The sequence below is a fragment of the Mesoplodon densirostris genome, chromosome 5 (genome assembly GCF_025265405.1).
Source record: "Mesoplodon densirostris isolate mMesDen1 chromosome 5, mMesDen1 primary haplotype, whole genome shotgun sequence".
Taxonomy (NCBI): domain Eukaryota; kingdom Metazoa; phylum Chordata; class Mammalia; order Artiodactyla; family Ziphiidae; genus Mesoplodon; species Mesoplodon densirostris.
In genome coordinates this window covers 77,813,496-77,835,879 of record NC_082665.1, presented here as the reverse complement: position 1 = coordinate 77,835,879, position 22,384 = coordinate 77,813,496, and the positions used below count along the sequence as shown (strand labels likewise).

The window sequence follows — 22,384 nt, the reverse complement described above, 5'->3', positions numbered from 1 at the left end:
AGGAACCGTGCACCACGTGTATTGATTTACCTGCTTGAGTTTTCACCTCCGTACAGCCTGCCATGTCACACCTGTATTTGGGGCCGCTGTCTCACCTGTCTACTGTTCGGGCTTACTGCAGGCCTCGTGTCCCGAGAAGGGGGGGACCAAAGGGCACTCCGTGGATACGTGGACTCGTGGTGAAACGTTACCTAGAGAGGTGTCTCTTGCATGCGCCCTGATACCCGGCCAGCCCCCGGGCGGCCCCGCGGACACTCGACCCAGGTGTGTCTGTCCCTCGGACACTGGACTCGCGCGTTTGGCCCCTTGGACATTGGGATCCGGGCGGCCCGGCCCTGCGGACACTCGACCCGGGTGGTCTGGCCCCTCAGGCACTGGACTTGGACGGCCTGGGCCCGCGCGCCGCGCCGCCAGCACCAGAACCCCGCGCCCCCAACATGCGCGCGCAGCTCGGGACGGGGCGCCGCGGCGAGGGCGGGGCGGGCGATGGGTGTGGCCCGCCCTCGGGGTGGGGCCTCCGGGCGGGGCGGTGCGGTGCGGGGTGGGGCCGGGGAGCGTCAGCCATTGCGTGCGGGCGGGCGGCGCAGGCCCGCCGCGGCCGTCGGTTTCTGCGTACCCGACCGCCCGGCCTGGCCCAGCCGGCCCGCCCGCGCGCCACACGCCTTTGGCGCAGGCATGTCGGGCTCCGGGCAGCAGGAGCCGCCGCAGGCGGGCGGGCCGGCGGGCCCCGAGGGCGCGGACGCGGCGCTCGGCGAGGCGGGGCTGAGTTTCAGGATCAGCGACCTGAGCCTTGTGGAGATGACGGAGATCGAGTACACGCAGCTGCAGCACATCCTCTACTCGCACATAGAGGCGGCGAAGGCCGCCGGCGAGCTGGAGACGCGCGTCAACTCTTGCTTCCTGGCGGCGGCGGCGCCGGGCGCAGCGGCGGGGGGCTTCGCTGCGGCCGTGGGCGCGGCGGCGGGGTCGCGCCACCCGTGTACTCGGTGCTGTGCCGCCTGCGCTGGCCGATGGTGGCTTCGCGGACGCCAACCAGTGCCTGGGCCACATCGACTTCCAGGAGCTGCGCATGATGCTGCTGAGCGAGGCGGGCGCGCCCCGCGCCGCCGAGAACACGCCGGGCGCCGGCGCATTCCGGCCCAAGGCGCCCGACGGCGCCGGCAAGGAGAACGTGGAGGGCGCGAGCGAGGTGCGGGCCAAGTCGGCGGTGCGCGTCCGCCTGGAGGACGGCTTCAACAGCATAGCAGCCGAGCCCCCGCCAGCCCCGCGCGGTGCGGATCCCCCCCGAGCCTGGCATGGCGCTCAACCAGTGGGTGCATCCCCCAGGGAGCGGGCCCGGCTGGATCAGGGTGTAGACCAGGGTCCTGTGCAGAGAAACACCAGGCTGTGTGCGGGTATAGACCAGGGTCCTTGCAGAGAAGCACCATCCTGGGTGTGGGTGTAGACCAGGGTCCTCAGCAGAGGCCACCGGCCTGTATCCGGGTGGAACCAGGGGCCTCTGAAGGGAGGCACTAGCCTGGGTCCGGGTGTAGACCAGGGTCCTGTGCAGAGAAGCACCAGCCTCGGTCTGGATGTAGACCAGGGTTTTCTGCAGAGGCCAGCGGCCTCACTGCAGCTTGCATCTTAACAGGGAGCAGACCTCAGTGGGTCTGGAGGCTGAGCTGAAAGTTTGTGTGCTCTGTGCAGGCACAGCAAGCAGATATCAAGTACACAGCCTGCAGCATTACCTTTGCGGTGTGCGCTCTGCGTCTGCATGTGGAAGAGAGATGAGTTGAGATAAGTGCACACATGTTCCTGAGGAAGAAAGGTTTTGTCCCCAAATCACCCACCTAAATGTCAGGAGAGACCTCTGCTTCCCCGTCTGTTGACTCAGGTTGAGGCTGACCTGATCTTGCACAAATGCATCCCCTGGGAGGACAGACGTCATGTTGTGAGGCTTTGAGTGTAAAATGCAGCTTCATCCTTCAGCCAGACTGCCAGCCCATAAGTGATCTCGCAGCAACAACTATCGGAGAGGAGTAGTAGCCTGTCTGCTAGGGTGTCTCCTTAGCTTTCTGTCTGTCCCCACCCTGTCGTTTTCCCCATTTTGCCCATAGTCGTCAGATTTTGGAGGATGGCCAAAAAAAAACAGAGATTGGTGTCAGAAGTGTAATGGGAAGGGAGGTGTAACTAAAAGATGACACACAGCCACACCTTCCAATGTGAGGAAGAAAGTTTGAACTTGTCCCCTACAACACTAGCTGATAATTGTTTTGTAGAGATTTCCATGATGGGGGTCATTCATGGTAACAGATTCGAGTTCCTATCCAGAAAATCAAATGTTAGCCATTAGAGTGTAATAGTGATTTGTGGTGTTTCAGGAAACTTAACCTGCCACATACTCTTCATGTGTTTCTGGGTTTCTTTTGTCTTGGCAGTTTGGTAACTCTTATTCGCCATCCATCCGAATTAATGAATGTTCCACTTCATCAGCAACAAAACAAATGTAGAACATTAGTGAAAAATAAAACAGCTGCTGCAACTACTGCTCTTCAATTTACATACCCTCTGTTTACTGCAAATAGTTGCTCTACTAGTGGAAATTCTAAGCTTTCACAAACACAGGTAGGGAAAATGATTTGCGAAGCTTTGCTCTTTTGTGTTAAATGGATAAATTGTATTTTAGTTAGGTCCCAAGGATGTTTCTTTCTTTCATTGAGCTCGATAACTTGTTAAAATCGAGAGTATTTATGTGGTTCGGGGATATTTAAAAATCCTTCGTGCACCTAAAGTTCTTCAAGTTCATGTGAATAACTTTGACGTAACTTCTGTTAAAGTGCCTTTTATTTGTGCGTAGAGAGGAGATTGTCACCTGTTGATAACGTTCCTGTTGCTTCATTGTTTTCCAGAGTTGTAGTAACTCACGTTCTGTACTTGAAGCTACCAAGCATCAGGATATTGGATTGCCGAGAGCATTTTCTTTCTGTTATCAGAAGTAAATTGAATCCACTAAACAGACTTTGGGTAGTAGAAACAAAGCTTTGCCTGAGCAGGTTCGGATTAAAGTAGGAGGTAAGCGATAAAACAGAAGCTGGCAGGTGCTTTCTCCTCCTGCCTGATGTCTCTGCACCCCCTTTTTTTTTTTTTGGCCACGGGTGGGGGAGGGGAGAGAGCTGGTTTATAAACCAATGAAAGGATCTCGGAAGCCTGCTTGCATCTTAGGAATCCTTCTGTCCCTCTGCCCAGTCACCTCACTTGGAACATCCTTGCGAATTTTGAACATCACGTTTATCCTTGGCCTGGAAATGTTGAGTTTAGGGGCTGCTTTTTCTTAACAGTAACCTCCTTAAACAGAAACATGATAGACTTAGGTACATTTTCGTTACTGACAGCAAATTTAGTGTTGGTTTTTTTTTTTTTGTCTCTTATTTCATACTTCATGAGTGAGGCAGGAGTCTGAAATCCGCTCAGAGCTTTAGGGGACCATCTGCAGATGGGCAAAGGATTGAGTTGGTAACAAGAGGCCATATGGTGATAACAGAAAGTCTTAGAAAGAAAGAAACTTCTGAAGGCAAACTTTGCTTACCCCTGATGTTAACCCTCAATCCGTTTTTCCTGGAAAACATTCTTTTTCGAGTTATCCAACAATAACACAGCTTACACTCAGCTTTTCAAGAGCTGATAAAGACAGGGTAGGGATGGAGCTCTCCTTGTTTCTCCCACGCCAGTGATTAATTTTCCATTGTTCTTATGACATTGCTCGTGAAAGTATATGTTAGCATTTGTAAGGTATAAAGGTTAAAATTAAAATAGTCCCTGTACTGACTACTCAGCTGAAGAACCAAAATATTACCAATACTTGTGAATTCCTCTCTATGTCTTTTGAAAAGTTATCACCATTCTGAAATGTGTGTTAAGTGATTCTTTCACCGTAGAGGGTTTGGCTTTGTACGGTACCTCGGGAATGCACATCACCACAGGTACTTATTAGACGCCTGCTGTACTGTGATAGAAATTTGACATATTTCTGTAGCACAGGTCAAAGCTATGACGTGATTACTCCTTTTGTGGGGGGAATCTCACTTGTAAGGTGAGGGCGTGTTTAATCCTAAACCACTTAGGTTCTGTCCTCTTCTGAGCATTGCAGTTAGAATATCAGTTATCATCTTAGAATAATTGCATATCAAGAAAATCTTTTGGAGAAAATATTTCTAGGTTTGTTTTTTTTTCCCATTCTGAATATCAGAAAAATCAAACAACTTCTTGGTTTTTTTATTCATAGATGACAGTTAAAATGGCTCTTGATTTAAAAGGGGGACTTTTGATTGTATTGCTGTATAAGCTGCATTGATTACATAATACCTGGGGTGTTTTTTTTTTTGCGGTACGTGGGCCTCTCATTGTTGTGGCCTCTCCCGTTGCGGAACACAGGCTCCGGACGCGCAGGCTCAGTGGCCATGGCTCGCGGGCCCAGCCGCTCCGCGGCATGTGGGATCTTCCGGGATCGGGGCACGAACCCGTGTCCCCTGCATCAGCAGGCGGACTCTCAGCCACTGCGCCACCAGGAAAGCCCTCTGGGGTGTTTTAATTTAGTTTATGTTCAGTTGTATAGTTTGAAACCTAGAGCCTTGTGCCGGATGTTTCTATGGAATTTTGGAGCGCTTCTTGTTTGGTTCTGTGTGCTCCTTACCCATTCATGTTTATATCTTGGATCGAAAATACCAAAAAATATATTCAGCATTCACGAGGGTAAGTTTAGAAGAACCAAACAATTAAAACACCACTTTTTCCTTCTTTTGCAAAGAAGAAGCGCTATGTAAACAAGCAAGAAATAAGAGGAGTCGCAGTAGGATACGTCAGTTGGACACAAACAGAGAACGAAGAACCCTGGGAGAGCTCCGGAATGTGGGTGAAGGCTCCACAGCAGCGCAGGGTGCTTGGCCGTCGGTGGAGTCGCCCCAGGCCGCCCTCGGGGAGCAGAGGCAGAGCGGGCCCCCACGGGGCAGGTCCCAGCGGAGGGAGAGGCACAACCGCATGGAAAGAGATAGAAGGTAATGCGTGCTGTCGGTGGTATACAGTTGTCCTAGACGCCAAGCTGATGAGAGTCAGTGCTGGTAACAGGCACCTTTTTGTAGAAAACAATGGTGCAGGCACTTCTGTGTTCAAGGGAGGGAAAGCTGGCAAGAGTCAATGGTCACCTTGCTTTGCTAGGTGGATGGGGGTAGCCAAGACCACCCCCAGGTTTGAAGATTCATTAGGAGGACTCATGGCTTTGATATATTTTGGGCAAAGAACCCAGCAAAGTCAGCAGAGGCGCATGGGGAGAGGTCTAGGGGCCCCAGGCGCCAGCTCCCCAGAACACCTCTCAGTGGAGCCACTCAGGATGCCTGTCACCCCCCAGCACTGGTGACATGTTCCCGGACAGCAAAGCTCCTTAGAGACTCGGGGCCATGGATCCTCCTGGGGGCTGGTTGTGGGGGGTATTCCCTAGGTGGCATGCGGCCAAATCCCAGACGCCCAGAAGGAAAGCTGGTGTTTAGCATAAGCCAGTGACCAATGGTGGTGGGAACCCCCCCGAAATCTAAGTTCCCAGGTGCTGGCCGGGGCCGCCTTCCTGGGAGGGAGTCCGCCTGCACACTGGGTTACTCCGTTTTGCTTGGTTCTTTTAAGGATATTGAAGAAGGAGGAAGTTACAGCTTATGTAAGTTGTTTTATCTGTGGATTTTATTTGTGCTGTTCTGTGTAGAAGCAAAACGTGGTTACTTTTTCTGTTATAGCTGGGTACGGGATGATTCCCTAACATAGAGTTAATTAAGTTAGTCATTTGTTGAGTACTTTGTACCGGTTTCTGTTTTAGGCTCAGGAAATAGAGCATTGAGCAAGACAAATATTCATCTCTGAACCTACAGTGTGGAGCGGTGGAAATTTATTTCTTTAAAGGGATATATTAAAGCTAGGCATCTAGATCCCTTTCCTAAGGGTGTGTCCGCACATACACGCCAAGTGATGGGCATCACTGAACTCACCGTGAACCATAATGGGCATGGTTTATATTTATTTAATAAACATTTGCTGAGCACCTACCGTCTGAAAAAAAGCCTTATATGTACTACGTGTTGACGGTAAAAGTTTAATTTCTTGCTCTGCCATTCCCTAGTTTAACAACTTCCTACACATTCTTTACCTCTCCACCTGAGTCTCTCGTCTATAAAATAGGTATATTACCTACTGCGTAGATGGGACACAGGAAGTAAAGAAGCTGAAATGTAGTGTCTGGCCGAGTGCCTGCAGTTAGAGAGCATCTAGAGAATTCCTGCTGTTGTTGTTACCTTAGAAAGTTGCTCTAAAGTTCTGAGCGTACAGGTGGGGAAATAGAAACAAGGGCCGTATTATCTGAACGTAATACGTAAAAGTTAAAGATGGTCTAAGACTCCAGTTGTGATGTAAATCATCCCTAAAACGACCAGGTTTGGGGATATTAACCGGCTGGTAGCCTGTGGTCCTTTATGAACCGGGACACCTGGAGGATCAAAGCTGTGAATCCTAGCTTCTGTGACTTTCTTGGCACCTGGAGGGCAGGTGAGTGAAAGAATGTCCTGCCCAGAAGAAACACACACACAATTTTGCTTCCAGTTTCAGGGGGTTTGGGTCCATCCTTGGTCTAGAGACTTGGACCTGGTCCTTGCTCCTGGCCCAGGAGAAGTAAACAGGAAACTTTGCAGGGAGCGCGACTGGGCTTAGTGGGCCACTGAAGGGGGGCTGGCCGCTGTAGATGAGGCCTTAGTGAAGAGCGTCCGGGTTTTGCTGCTGGTCCTGGCTGTCGTGTAGTCGCTGCCGTTGACGGCAGCACGGGCCTGGTTAGAGAACCGAGCTGAGGTTGGCACTGTAAACGTGGAACCTTTTGCAGAAGAGCTTTCCGTATCTAGATCCTGGGGCAGCGACGGCCGAGCGCCCCAGGTCGCCTGGAGTGAAGCCCCTGGGGCTGAGTGCTAAGAGTTTGTCTTCTCCGTTTCCCTTTTCTGTGCCTATGGGCATTTCTATCTTGTGTATTTCGTAATTTCGTCCAGTTCCTTACTTTCCTTGTATATTTAGTTGCCTTTGAAAGCGATCCCTGTGTGCAGTTTGTGCTGATTGGATCATTTCTGGTTATTTATAGTGTGGTTACTCTTTACCATTATTTTTTAGCGATAGACTTGGTTTATTGTAAAAAAATAAAGCTTTTCTATTTAAAACAATGATTTAATTGTGTACCTAATGGTGGTAAACTCTTATTTATATGATTCCTTCAAATATGATGAAGGTGTTTACAGCAATAAAAAAACTTAACTGTCACAATCTCTACGCAAAGGTAAAATAGGTTAAAAACTTCCGGACATTAATTTTTATGTGTCTTAGGCTTCCTGAATATTTGTGAAATTTAGTTACATTGAAGTTGTAGATTGTTTCTGGGTCGGATTACAAGACCCATCAGGAAACAGGCTGAAGTGACGTGTGACGTCAGTAGCAATTTGGGGGGGAATTAGAATGTAGGTAGCTTAAACCCTTGTGTCCTTCCTGTTTCCTCAGTGACTTTCCCCCTCTTCCTTGCATGAACATTTTGAAAGATGTGGTACACAAAAGTCTTCCGTGATTTTCCTAAATTATTTCAGTACACATGTCATCCCACAGGTCTGTTCCGACTCTAACCAGGCTTGTATCCCAGACACTGGGGGCACCTTGAATAAGACAGAGACCCCGTGGGCTGGAGGAAAGCGGCTGAGAGGTCGAGGGTGAATGGACCACCTCCATCCCGGTGTGGGGTCTGGTTGACATGCTGCAAAGATGGCTCTCCCTGCTGTGCAGCAGGGAGACTGGACTCCAGGAGGAGAGGTTTGGGGTGGGCAGGAGTGGAGACACAGACCCTGGTCAGAGGCCGCAGCCGCTCTGCTGTGACTGGCCAGGGCCCGCGGTGCTGGATGTAGGGCTGCTGGGCAGAGGAAGTGGGGATCACGGTGGGGCGTCTGGCTGGAGCAGGTGGGCGGGTGGCGCCGTTTCCTGAGATGGGAAGACGTGTGGACGAGCAGGATGGGGTGGGGCGGAATCCACGTTCTGTGTCCCACGGGCTAGGTTTTCAGTGCCCAGGAGGCATCAGGTGGAGAAGTTGAGAATGAGTAAACGAGTCTGCAAGCAGGTGGTTCGCTTTGTTTTATTTTTCTAGTGAGCACAGAGTTCACTGAACACCTGCCCTCCCCTCACCTAGTCTGAGCCGTCAACATTTACCGTGTTTAACACACACGTGCACGCGCACAGCACAATTTCAAAGACAATGACAGATGTCATGACCCGTCACCTCTAAATATTTACGCCTGCGTCGCCCACGTAACGCCAGTGCCGTTTTCACACCTCACAAGGTCGATAGTCATTGTCTTATACCATCTACTACCCAGTCTGTATTCCCATGTCCCCCAGATGTTCTAAAGGTGACTTTTATGGCTGCGTGTTTTTCCAAACCAGCACCCAGCCATGCTCCTGTGTTGCCTTCAGTGACGTTTTTCTGTCTCTAAGCTATAGCAGGCCTTCCTACCCCACAGTTTGTATTACGGCACTGAGATTTTGAAGAGATCGGGCCAGACAGGTGCCTGTAGAACCCTGGATTTAGATGATTCGTTGTATTTATTTATGGTAATTAAAAATTTTTATATAATTTTAAACTTGCAGGAAAATTCCAAGATGAGTGCTAAGAGCTCCTTGTGTGCCCACCCAGGTTTACCCAGAACCCCCAGTTGTTCACATTTTGCCCCATTTGTTCTGTCTCTCGCAGTCTCAACCATTTGATGGTAACCTGTGGGCACCATGCCCCTTGATATCCAAACACTTCAGTGTGTGATTTTAAAGAATATTACATTATCTTACATAACCAGAATACAATGGCCCAAATCAGGACACTTCACATTGCTGTAATACTCTTATCTAATTCAAATTTTGCCTCGTGTCCCAATAACACCCTCTACACCATTTTCCCCCGTCCAGCCCCAATCCAGGATCACTGGTGACACAGTTGTTGTGAGGTGACATTTTGGGTTCATGACCTTGAACCCTAGCCAGGCTCTGGGGCTGTGGGGCAGTCTCTCACTCTGTGCTCCCCTCTCCTCTGTCATGTCACCATCACAGTGATTGGGCAGGAAAGTGGCGCTGCCCCCCTGCTTTGTCTTCCCTCCTCCACCTGAAGATGGGCTGGGGGCCGCCCCGCACCCACTTGTCCTTGCGCACCATCCCCAGTTATCAGGTGTAGCTGTACTATTACTTCTCCCTTTCCTGTGCAGTAGGAATTCTGTCCTTTTTATTTTAAATTTATTTTATTGAAGTATAGTTGATTTACAATGTTGTGTTAATTTCTGCTGTAGAGTCAAGTGACTCAGGTGTATATATATAGGTATATACACATATATATACACACACGTATGTGTGTATATATATATATATATATATACATATACATATATATATATACATATATATATATATACACATACATACATTCTTTTTCATATTCTTTTCCATTATGGTTTATCACAGGATACTGAATATAGTTCCCTGTGCTATACCGGGAACTGTAACCCTATATAGGGTTAGGACCTTGTTTATCCATCCTATATGTAATAGTTTGCATCTGCTAACCCCAAGCTCCCACTCCATCAATCCCCCACCCCCACCCCCTTGACAACCACCAGTCTGTTCTCTATGTCTGTGAGTCTGTTTCTGTTTTGCAGATAAGACTGTTCTTTAGAAGAACAGCATTTTATCTATTCCTCCCATTTATTTATCACATTGTGATCAGTGAAGATGGCAGTTTTTTAAATCTTGTTGAGACTTCCATTGTGACCTCTTATGTGGTCAATTTTTTTAAATTCTGTGTTTACTTGGAAAGGATGTGCATTCTCTGTTTGGCGAATTGTGTATGTTTATTAGGTTGAGGTTACGAATTGTGATTCAGGCCTTTCCTGTCCTCTCTTGTCTGTCAGACCTGTGGTTCTGAGAGCCCCCGTGGCATCTCCCGCCGTGACTGGCCTTGTCCCATCTCTGTGGGGCTCTCAGCGTGGCTGAGTGTCGGGGGCACACCCTCCCACCTGGGCCCCGAAGTTTGTCACCCCTCTTGGTTTCATTAACCCTTTTCCTTTAAGTCTCTCGTCTCTCTGTACAGATGACACCAGTTTTCTTCCTCTTCCTGACTTCCTGGTATAATTTCTTGACATGTAATTGGAACAGTCTTTCTTTTTCCTACGAAAAATAGTTTTTATTATTGACCTTCTCCTATTTACAAATTTAATGTGAATATCCAACTTTGACCAGAGGTCATCTCCGGGTGTCTGATGAGTTGTAAAAATCCCTTCAAACTCAGCTATTTCACTTAAGTTTCATTGAAATAGACGCTACTTGAGAGAGCAGAGTAACAATTACTAGCTTCCCTTTGAGGCAGTCAAGGGCGGGAGGTGTCCACTTGTCTCCCTCTTTCACGGTCACCCCAAGTTCCCATGAACTGAGTCGCAGGGACCTCGTGAGAGTCTAGACTGAGCTACACCTTAACCCCACTGCTGGCAGAAGTATTCAAAATAAAGACGGGTGCCCAGGGCTATCCACCTCATTTTATGACGATTGTTTAGAAAATCTCTTGAAGTACTTTCTTACATCTGAGAGATGATTCTTGTCTTCCTTCGGACTTCTATTTAGGTATTCTCAAAGGTAAATTCTACCTTCTGAAATATAGGCAAATATTGTATAGTTGGGCTTTGGGTGTCAGAATATAGAAACCAATATATCAAACCATGGTTCATCTTACATTGCATTAAGACCCGTTGAAAATCTTTTAAATTTGGGGAAGGAAATTAGAATGTATTTATGTGCAGATATAGCTTCTGAGCATAGACAGTTGTTGCAAATGGCAGATGGCCTTGGTTGGGATGCCACTTAGCGTGTGGACAGGTGGAGTGCTCCAGCCGTTCCAGATGACTCAGAAGTCAGCGCAGTGGCAGCAGAGAGAGCGCTTATACTTCCCTTCCTGGACACAAATTAAATATAAACCTATTGTAGTCCAGCAACAAAGAGGCAGCACAATTCAAAAATGGGTAAAGGACTTGAATAGACTTTTCTCCACAGAAGATAAGCACATGGCCAATAAGCACATGAAAAGATGCTCAACATCACCAATGATCAGGGAAATGCAAATCAAAAGCACTTTAATGGATGTGAGATAGCAGTTCACACCCATTGGCTGTGGCTCTTAGAAAAGAAAATAACAAGTGTTGGTGAGGATGTGGAGAAATTGCAGCCCTCGGGATTGCTGGTGGGAATGTAAAATGGTGCAGCTGGTGGGTCCTCAGAAAGTGAAACACAGAATTACCATATGATCCAAAAGAATAGGAATTACCCAGAAGAATAGAAAGCAGGGACTGAAACAGATATTTGTATACCAGTGTTCGTAGCCGCTTTATTCATAGTCACCAAAAGGTGGAAACAATCCAAGTGGTGGAAACAATCCAATCAACAGACGAATGGATAAGCAGAATGTCTGTACAGCCAATGGATTACTATTCAGCCATGAAAAGGAATGAAGTTCTGACACATGCCTCACAATATAGATGGACCTCCAAAACAGGCTGCTGACCGGGAAAAGGCAGACACAAAAAGACAAATACTGTTTGATTCCACTTACATGAAGTACCTAGAGTCATCAGATTCATAACGTCAAAAAATGGAATGAGGGGGGCCAGAGACTGGGGGAGGCAGATGGATGGAGGGAACATGTTTCACAGGGACAGAGTTTGAGTTTGGGGAGATGAGAAAGTGCTGCAAATAGATAACGGTGATGTTTACACAACATTGTGAATGTACTTAAGCCACTGAATTGTACACTTCCAAATGGTAAAAAATGGCAAATTTTATGTTATATATATTTTACCGCAATAAAAACATATAAACTTAGACTTAATTGTGTAGGAATGCTGTGCTTAAAAACAAAAACTTACAGAAATGTATACATGCACAAAAACGGAGAGGCTAGAATAATGAACTCCCGTGTGCAATAACTCAGCTTCAGGCATAACTATGTTTCACCTATACATCGCCATCCTCCCACCGTCACTGAGTTCTTTTAAAGCATTTCCAGATGTCATATCATTTTGATTCACAAATGTATCTCTAAAAAGAAAAGGGCTGTTTAAAAGCACAATCAGGTCATCATCATCCTCCTTAATCTCCATCCCTGTCCAGATTTCTCTGATTGGCTCACAAGTGTCTTTTTACTGTTGACTTACTCAAATCAGTATCCAAACACTGCATTTGGTTCATAGCTCTTAAATACCTTTTAATCTGTTATGGCTCCCCTTTCCTATTTTCCTTGCTGTTTGTTTATTGATGAGGCTGAATGGTACTGAACCAGATGTGGGTCCACTTGCCTGCACACAGTAAAGCCAATTTGCTGTCACCAGTTGCGGTGAAAAAAAGTTCAGCGTTTCTTGCAGCTGCCAAACAAGCAGTGTGGGCAGCTATTGCTCAAAAGACCTGAAGTTCTTGTTTGGCACCCGCAATAAAAGCTGCACTTTCTTTCACTGCAAGCCAGTGTCAGTAGATTGGCCTTACTGTGCGTGGGTGAGTGGACCCAAATTTGGGTGAGTGGACCCATCATCTCGGCCCCCCCGCGTGCCTGCATGCCTTGCTTTCAGCCGCCCTTTGAGCCAAATTCCCAAAGGAAGACAGGCACAAACTCACCTCCCACCCAACACGACGCCCGCCTCGCCACTGTCCTCGCCCCCAGGAGAGGGGACTGGACCTCCCGTCACTTCTGGGCGGGCTTCCCGGTCCTGCAGACCATGGGAATAAGGCCGGCCATTCCCGTCATATCCAACGCGACCAGGGACGCGCAAGGAGGAGAAAACAAAAGCGTGCGGTGGATAAACACGCAGGCACGTTTCCATCAGAGGCAGGACGAGGCGCGGCTGTCACAGCCGTCACTCCTGGTGGCAGCCGCTGCGCTGGTACCGACAACGACCCTCCTCCATGAACCCGTCCACGCTCCCTGGGCCCCCGAGCAGCTGCTGGGAGTCCGTGGCCTGGTGGGTGACCCAAACCTTTGCTTCTGCTGGGTCTGAGGCTCAGCCGTCGGGCCCGAGGGCATCGCTGTGGCAGTCCACAGGCCTGGAGGACGAAGAGGACCTGGGTTCTCCGGCTCCTCACCCTGGACAGTCGGGCCCTGCCACCCCTGCTTTGGGCCTGAAGAGTCCCAAGTGGCCAGGCCACAGCCTCCCGCGACGGCGCCAGGAAGCCTCACTGCGTCCCCGCGAGGAAGCTCTCTTCCCCTCGGGACTGAGCCCTCTAGATCCGAGAGTCACAGAACAGGAAACACAGATTCTGCGGGGCATCAGGAGAGGTAATAGATAGAGGGGCCACCCCATTCGCACCCCTTGATTCAAGATCCAGCAATCCAGATCGCAGAGCTGGGTTCTAACTGGGCCGTTGGACCAACCCCAAAGAAATGTTCCATGATTTCCCCAGAGCTACGTAGTCCCTGCCTTCATGTTTCCAAGAAAGGTGCTTTAGCCCTGGATTTTTTTTCCAACATCTTTATTGGAGTATAGTTGCTTAAAATGGTTTGTTAGTTTCTCTTTTATAACAAAGTGAATCAGCTATCCACATGCACATATCCCCATATCTTAGTCATGGATTTTAAGGAAATAAGATCTGTGACCTTTAGAACGATTTCTTGTTGTATTCAACAAACATTTATTGCATCCTGTGTGCCAAGCACCCTGGTTGTAGCAGGGACCAGAAGGGTGGCCTTCCCAGCCCTGGAGACGTGTGTAATGGGGTCCTGTGAGGGTCGGCAGCCATGTCCCTGGAGCCTGGGGCCCCTTGTTGGCACTTGAGGGTGGCGTGTATTGACCATACACGTCTCCACGTCTAGTCCTCTGCTCTCCCATCTTAACACGGCAGAGACGTCTCAGGGGTCGCCTGGGGAGGCCCAGCCCCAACCCTGTTGTGAAGCGTTCTGCCTAATGCATTTCCTGAGCACCTTCTGTTTCCTAGCTGCCCGTGTTCTTGCAGACTTAGGTTAGCAGTGAGTTTAGGAATAAGGTGTATCTTTAATTTCCTTCTGATTTTCCACCGAGAACTGTCTTGTATTAGTATTCGATTAAATTCAGGCTGTTCCAGGCGAAGCGAGTTATGCTCTGATAAGAAAGGGCAGAATTAAAAGTTGGGCCGTGGGCCCCTCCCCTGATTGTCTGCTGTTACCGGGGGTCACCATTTCTTTCTGGCGAGCAGTGCCCCTCCCAGCATGTATGCGTGTGTGAGCATCACCATGGCTTGTGGAGGAAATGCGTCACTGGAACCTGGACACGGGGCGACGCCCAGTGCTTCAGGTGGCCCTTCGTGTGGGTGGGGTTTATCTTCTTGGTGAGGCGGGGAGGGTTTGGAGTGGGGACTCGGCTCCCGTTTTCTTCTTGGCGGTGGAGTTGTGGGTCCTGCTGTTGACACTGGAAGTCTCTCCGTGACTGAGCACAGGGTGCCTTATTGGCGCGGAGCCCCTTCCCTGGCAGCCCGCGGACTGGGTCTTTTTTGTGTGTGTTTTCCAGATGTTCCAGGTACTGATTGTTTTTTATTTCTGTTAACATGACGTGTTTTACCTTTTTTATCCACGTGTTGCAAGCTACCAAGTGATTTCCATTTGGCTCTTACAGAGCGAAGATTGAATGTTTACAGGTCAGTTCACTGTTGTCCTTGGGTCCCTGCAGTTGGCACTGTGTCCAGTAGAGGCCTGATTTCTCATACAACTGGTGGCTTCGGGAAGTCCTTTAAGAAAAACTTTCCTTAAAGAGTCCCTTTTGCATTTCTTCTTACTTAAATGGTGGCGTCAGGTACAGTGGAAACCTAATGCTACTCTCTTTAAGGCCAGCATCAAATGATGTGTGTTAATTCCACTGCAAAGGCTGTGTGACTAAAAGCTAATGGACATGTACTATTTGGGAAGGAGGAGGCCTAACGGTCTACATTGAGCTCCGTTGATCTTAAGCGCCCACACTTCCTGGAGTCTCGCTTAGGCCTTTTTTTAAAAAAATTCCAAACTCTAATTTATCCCCCTGCCCGAGCATGCGGGCCGTGGGATACACTTTGTTTTCTATGTCTGAGTCTATTTCTGTTTTGTAATAAGTAAGTTTATTTATGTCAAGTTTTTTAGATTCCACATATAAGTGATATATATTCGTCTTTCTCTGATTTCATTTAGTATAATAATCTCTGGATCCATGTATGTTGCTGCAAATGGCATTTCATTATAGCTGAGTAATGTTTTGATGTATACATTAACCACATCTTCTTTATCCATTGCATCCATCAGTGGACATTTAGGTTGATACATGCCCAGGACTGGGATTGCTGGATCATACAGCAACTCTAGTTTTTAAAGGAACCTCCATACTGTTCTCTTCATTTTATTTTTTTGAGTAGTGTAGTTGACCCTTGAACAACATGGGTTTGAACGGTCCGGGTGCACTTACACAGGGACTTTTTCCAGTAGTACATAGTACGGTACTGCACAGTCTGCTGTATACGGAGGCCAAGTATAAGTTATACACGGGAAATGGATGGGAGTCCAGTTCCTGCATTGTTGAAAGGTCACCTCTAATTTTGAGGGTAAGTTGTTGCGTGTATTTGAATAGGTAATTGTACGCATTTTAATAAGAATTGTTGTAGCCGTGATTGTACAACCTACTTAGTCGGTGTGATTATCTTGTTTGTAATTTGTGAAGCAGAAGTTTCTGTCTTGAGTGTCAAACTTAGGTGCTATGGTTTTGTTTTCCATATGCTGATAGAGACACTCAAGAGGTATTTAATACACCTTTACTACAGGAAGGGAAATGAGGTTCTCCCCCAATGTAAAGAGAGCTGTACTGTGTATGGGTTGCAAAGGTAAGTTTATATAGAGAGAAAATTAGGATATAAAGAAAGGATATAAAATATGAAAGGATATAAAGAAAGCAGAAACCCCAGAAATGGCACCATTTGGAAGCCCAGTTACAGCTGTGGATGTGTTTGTGAACTTGGTTGGGGCAGGGTGGGGGTGGGGGTCAAGATGTGCTGGGAACTGTTACCTGCTGGCTTCGCTCAAGGGTGTGGGGCTCTTTCCATGGCAGGGGCTGTAGAGTTCATCATCCTTTAATTACAGTCTTAAAGTATTGCATCATACGGCTGTTTCTCGGTTTTTCTCAAACTGGTCTCCTGGTGATGGACACTGGTTTGTGTCCCTTAGTTTAAAAAAAAAAAGGCATGCTGGGAGCCCCCTTACAAATGACACAGGTTATTTATCATATTCTGACTGGCACTTGACACGATGGAGTTTCACAGTTGTCCCCATTTCCCTGGGCAGCACAGCTAGCTGTTAGGTTTGCAGTTGGGGTTGAAGGCACGGACACCCTGGTGTGAAGCCTGCCTTCTTCCGTGGTGCTGCCCCTTGAGCCTCCCAGCCCCCTCTCTGCTTATCAGAGGACTTAGCCTACTTGTTAGTGTGTGGGTGTGGTCATGCTGTGGTCAGCGGAGGAGGACACTGGGGGCTGCCTTGGTCAGGACTTGGCATGCTGAGCCGGCACAAGGAGTGGTCCCCCTGAAATGCCCCCAGTGCCCCATGGAGACAGGGCTAGCCATTGACTCTTTAGGTTTGTTAGATTGTAATTTAAACAGTATTTGTGTTTTTAGTAGTAAGGTGGCTTTCTTCTGCACTTTGGCGACCCGGGCAGTGGTGGCAGGAGTCGGAGAAGTTGCCTCAAGTTGAGTTCTGCATGGACCTGTAAAATCCTGTTTTTATTTAATAACTGCTTTATTTAAGCTTGGACCTTCCCCACTGCCCCCCAAAGGTAGACATTGGCCTCTTCTAATCTCAGAGAAAGAAAGGAAGATTCCAGCTCAAGTATACAGTTGAATTCTTGACGTTTGCGTTTCCAAGGTCTCCAAGCATTCCTTTTGCCCCTTGGCCTGTGGCATGAGGTGCAGCTCCACTCATGAAGCAGGTACTTGTGAGAAGCAGCAGGCCTTTGGTTTCTCCTCCAGCCATTTTCTCTTTGGACTCGGGTGGCCGTCCCTCTGAATGCCGCCGTTTCCTAACCGGTGCCTCTCAGCCATCCGAGGAGAGGTGGGGAGGGTCTGGGAGCGCAGCCTCCTGGAGCGTCACTGTCCCGGCCCTGCAGGCTCACTGGCCCATCAAGAGCAGCCCTTTGAAGTAGCCAGTCGTGTCAAGTCTGTGCCGTTGGCCATACTCAGACTGACCCCTTTACACCTAAAATTAACAAGGACCCCAGAGGGCTTTTGTTTATGTTGTGTCCATGGATATTTTCCATATTTGGCATTAAAAATGAGACATTTAAATATACTTAAAAAGAATAACGTAAATAACACTTTATGGCAACTATGTTCCAAAAGAAAAACAATTTAATGAGAAAGGTAGTGTTGTCCTAGGGCTTTGCAGGTCTCCTGAACGTCTGGCTTAAGCGACAGTAGCCGGATTCTCTTGTCTCCTTCGTCCTATCTCTGTCATTTGGCTTCTGAGAAACCACCACGTCTGTGCCCTTAGTGTTGTGCAAATAGTTTGACCTTGGGGGGGCCCTCCTGAAAGGCCCGGGGGCCACACTTTGAGAACCTCTGCTGTAGGTCATGGTTAGAAATGCTCTTGTTGTTGAGAAATGGGAATTTGAAAAGGCAGTTGACTCTGAACTTTAACACCTGGGGAAATGGGTTACTTTTAAGAAGACAGGCAGTGTTTTCAGGGGGCCCTCCACCACGTTCTCGCTCTTTGGGAAAAGCGTGAACTATCTGGCTAGTTTGTGGTCCCCAGAGAAGAGGGTTCAGTGCACACGTCCCCCTCAAAGTGGACCGGCGGGAACCAGAGCCCCAGAGTACAGCCGGGGTGCGCTGTGGGTGAGGAGGCCCCAGGGGTCTTTGGGCCTGAGGGAACGGTGGCATTTTGCCTTTATCGTAGGCTGTCCTCACCCACAGCCTCTCACCGGATCCTTACCAACAGCTCTTGCCGCAGCGAGACACGGTGCACCGGGCCTGCACTGGGTGCTACGGGTGACACGGGGATCTGGAGCAGTGCCCCCGTGGGTGCTGGAAGGGAGTAGCCAGCCCGGGTGCACTCGGGGCCCAGACAGACCACTGCGGATATGAAAGCGATAGGGTGGGTGGTTAGGGGGGCGGAGCTGGAGGATCAGGGTCCCTAGGAAGCAACCCCTGAGGTGCCCAGCAGGGCTGACTGTCCTGGGGAGCGACTTACTGTGCCCAGGTCCCGTCTGTGACCCTCCCCCCCCACCTCACAGTCACACCCTCTGTCTTGGTTGGGGAAGGATGGGGGAGGCTCCCGTTTGGGGGCCCATCCCAGTGTTGTCCTGGGCATTTAGCCAGACCTGCCCCATCTTGCAGACTCGGTGAGGACAGGAGCCTGTGCAGTTCAGAGGGTCCCTAAGACCCTGGCGGGGGCCTTGTCTTACAAGCACCAACCCCCAGGGTGTAGGATTCAGAGAGTCCCTTGCCAGTGTTTGAAGCCATGTCTTCTTGTTCCTTGAGAGACAAGAGGGAGCTGCCTCAGTGCACTCGGGCTGCCGTGGCAAGGACCACAGGCTAGGAGCTTTGACACAGTGGACTTGATTTCTTGCAGCTCTGAAGGCGGGAGGCCCGAGGTCAAGATGCCGGGGCAGTTGGGTCCCAGTGGCAGGGCCAGGTGGGCTCTGGGGCCTCTTTTCCAGGGCAGATATCCCATTCAGGAGGGCTCCGGGGACACAAACGTGCAGACCCCAGCAGGAGTCCATCCAAGGTAGCAAGCGGTTCCGTAGAGGACAGGGAAAGCCTCGTTGCCTCCACCTAACCCTGGACGCATTCAGGTGGCTCTGCTGGTTGTTCCTGAAGCGCTTTTGGAGAGCTGCCCACCGGGGTGACAAGCCTGTGTTTTCACTAGGAAGTGGATAGAGAGAAACCAGAGTGCCCGCTGCCCGCCCGCCAAGGGGGAGCTGGGGTCCCGGCCTCACCAGAGCTTTGCCGAGGCACCAGTCGTGGCGAGCTTTTCAGCAACAAGTTTGACTTTTTGTCTGCACAGACCTGTGAAGAAAAAACACCTAAGAAGTTTTGACCAGCAGGTGGTTCCTAGATTTCTCTCTGTAGTTACCGCTTGAGAAGCTTATCGTGCTGTGGGTCCTTTTGCTTCAGTGGAATTTGAATGACAGTGTTATTTGGCAAGCAGCAGACTTTGGATTGGCCACCTAAAGGACTGCAGTGCCACTAGGGCAGTCGAGTCAGGATGAGCGTGCGGTCGCTGAGGGGGACCGCTGCCAGGGCGGCAGGATGTCGCATGTCCTCTCAAATTCCTGGGCGTCGTGGCCTCGTTAGTGACTGTCCCATTAATAAAAACGGAATTGTGCAAGAGGCTTGTGAAATTGTGAAAGCTTGCTGTTTTCAGTACTTCATAGAACTTTCAGCACCTTCTCAATCCCTCCTCATCCCCAGCAAAGGATTCGTCCTGAGACGGAAGACTCTTTTTTTTTTTTTTTTTTTTTTTTTTGCGGTATGCGGGCCTCTCACTGCCGTGGCCTCCCCCGTTGCGGAGCACAGGCTCCGGACGCGCAGGCTCAGCGGCCATGGCTCACGGGCCCAGCCGCTCCGCGGCATATGGGATCCTCCCAGACCGGGGCACGAACCCGTATCCCCTGCATCGGCAGGCGGACTCTCAACCACTTGCGCCACCAGGGAGGCCCCGGAAGACTCTTAACGTGAAATATCAGTAACTGTGAACTTTGGCCCAGCCTGTTAGAACCATAAGTTGAGTTAGCAGAGTCCGAAATCATGAGGTTACGTTGTAGCATTAGATATAATTTGTGACCGAAATAATGAGGTTCTGTTGTAGCACTGGATATAATTTGCGACCCGCAGGTTAGAATTGTTTCAAAATTAAAATTGTTAGCTTTGAATGTTGTTTCGGGGTGTGAGATTCGGAGGACCACCTTGTTTTGCCGCTAGGTGGGCAGGGCAGGTGCATGCTTGTGTGTTATGTTTTTGAGAAGCCGCAACTGTTTTCTCGTGTTTGTTGTGCTGTGAAAATAGGAGCTTCATTGTGGTTCTATATTACATTTTAAAGTATCTCAGAGAAATGAGTCTCCAGTCCATAGAACTAAGCATCTTCAGATGGGTAAGATGCGGTTACTTACCTGTGGCAAGCTTTGTAGTAGTGGAGCCTTCAGATTTACGTGCTTGTAGAGTCGGGCAGCACCCACGTTGTTTGTTTGGGGAGCGTATTTTGGGTTTTGCTCGAAAGAAAATCACTTCTGGCAGCTTAACGTTTTCCAAGGGTTGTATAGTCTGAAGGGAAAACGAAGTGGGGCTTTAGAACAGTTTTGTGGAAGCAAATGTTTCCTCTCCTCTGACACTGGAGTGTGGATTCGTGTGAGTGCTTGGCGTGTATCCAGAATGTTCTTGAGCTACCGGAAATGGTGTCTTTTGAAACCCTTTGGAGGCTAAGAGCTCAGAAGCCCTGTCCAGGGTCACAGTCGGCCTCGTGAGCCAGCCCTGCCGGGTCGGCGTTCGCACTGCTGGCGCAGAGGTTCCTGGTAGTGCCCCTGAGGGGCCAGAGGCGCCCGCAGCCAGGGGCCGCAGAGCAGTGCCGATGGACTGCATTTTTCAGGTGGTGTGTGTCAGGCGTTCTCTCGAAGATGCACAGTGTGAGACTCGAGGAAATCAACTGACTATATTTGTTACTGATGACAAAATTCCGGTGTTAAAGGAAAATTAGCATTTGGAAAAGCTTTTATCTGCCACCCTGAGCTTGATGGCTTCCCAGTAACGAAAGACATTTCAGGAGATGGGCGCTCACATTAAGAGATGCGTCTCATGTCGTCTAATGAAATGTGCCAGCGTGTGGGCTCTGCATGTGTCCAACTGGCCACCGTGCACATAGGCAAAAGATGTTTTCAGAGTGCGTTACGACGCAGGAAGGTGCGGAGCATTCATGGCTGTGCTTGCGGATTCGTGTCACAAGTGGTTTTCGTGGAACTGCGGCCCGTCGAGGTTTGATGTGGTATCAGGGAACATCCACAATTCTGAAAGCCTTTCTCAGGTTTAATTTTGGAAATACATATCCCACATGAGCAACCGCTCTTTGGGGTCCTCAGGTTTTAAGGGTATAAAGGGACCTTGACAGCAAAACGTTGGAGAGCTGCCTGGGAGGTGGTGGGCTGCTTCCTGCCCTTGGGTGGCCTGGGGGAACCTAAGGTTTCGTGTTGGTATTCCTAGGTCTGCTTAGGAAGTGGAGCCATTTTCAGCTGAGAGGACATTTGCACTTAGAAATGTAAAGATACAAAACTATCTCAGTGCATCATGTTCGCCTCCAGGTTTTCTTTTTCCCAGTTTCAGGGATGACCGCCCACCGTTCTTTTCCTCTGGGGAAAAGTTGTTACTAGTACGGTGTGACCACCGTTTGGTGACCTGCTGTTGTGTGTGGACCCACATTTTAAGTTGTGTTAGGAACAGAACACAATTCTTCTCTTTTAACTTTTGCCTTGATCACAGGGGTTTGTTTTTGTTTCGTGACCTGAAATTTTCCCTTAGAATTTCTGGGAAGAAATTATGAAAGCGATCTTGCAAATGTAAAATCAAAAAAAAGAACCAAAACGAACCAGATGATCTAAAATGATATGATCTGTTCTGAATAAAGTACTTCATTCCACTTAACAGAAATAGCTGGATTTTCCTTTTCTGACGATTCAGAAGTCAAATCCAGAGGCATGGGTTTTTTGTTGTGTGGGTGGTTCAGATCAACACAAACCTTAAAAACGTTTTAATTTCTGAGATCATCGTACTTTCTCTGCTTTTATAAATGTTCACTGCTTTGAACAGTTTCTCCTGAGAAGTTTCTCATTTTGAGATGGGTTGACCATATGTGAGAGAGGTGGTGGCCATGGGGGGCCGGGGGTGACCAGAGTGAGATGGTCGCTATCTCTTTAAAAGGAGGTGGGACGGAATGTTTGCTCTGAGGTCACCCAAGGAGACCACAGTTACAGGGGAGGCAGTTGGTGTGAGGTGAGGAAGAGGTGAGTTGCGGGCAGGGAGTCCTGGGTCTAGAAAGCAAAATGTGTTAAAATGTTAACACTGCGGACTTACCTAGAAACAGAGACACATTTGTGGATCAAACTAGGTATCGTGATTGAATGAGGGCACAGGAGGAGAAACGTTCTTTAAATATGTAAATACACATAGATGAGCGGTACCCTGGTGATGTTCAATCATCATCCCATTAGTCCTCTGAAATCTTCCTTAGATTTTTAACTAAAAGGATGACATAGGTATAGTGTTCTAGGGCTTCCCTGGTGGCACAGTGGTTAAGAATCCGCCTGCCAAGGCAGGG

At 48.9% G+C, this 22,384-nt stretch overlaps 2 protein-coding genes across 2 annotated transcripts in view; both read left to right on the top strand.

Annotated features, from left to right (window-relative positions):
- Positions 1-596: 596 nt before the first annotated feature.
- LOC132490647 (transcription factor-like 5 protein) lies at positions 597-1,841 on the top strand. Its single transcript, XM_060099044.1, is given in 4 exon segments — positions 597-964; positions 967-993; positions 996-1,271; positions 1,687-1,841. Coding segments are annotated over 4 exon segments (681 nt in total). The 5' UTR covers positions 597-675; the 3' UTR covers positions 1,776-1,841.
- Positions 1,842-2,891: 1,050 nt separating this feature from the next.
- Positions 2,892-22,384, top strand: part of LOC132490646 (death-inducer obliterator 1-like) — a 64,092-nt gene continuing 44,599 nt past the window's right edge. Inside the window, 2 exon segments of the mRNA XM_060099042.1 lie at positions 2,892-3,051; positions 4,787-5,030. The gene's annotated coding sequence lies outside the window, so the exon portion shown is untranslated.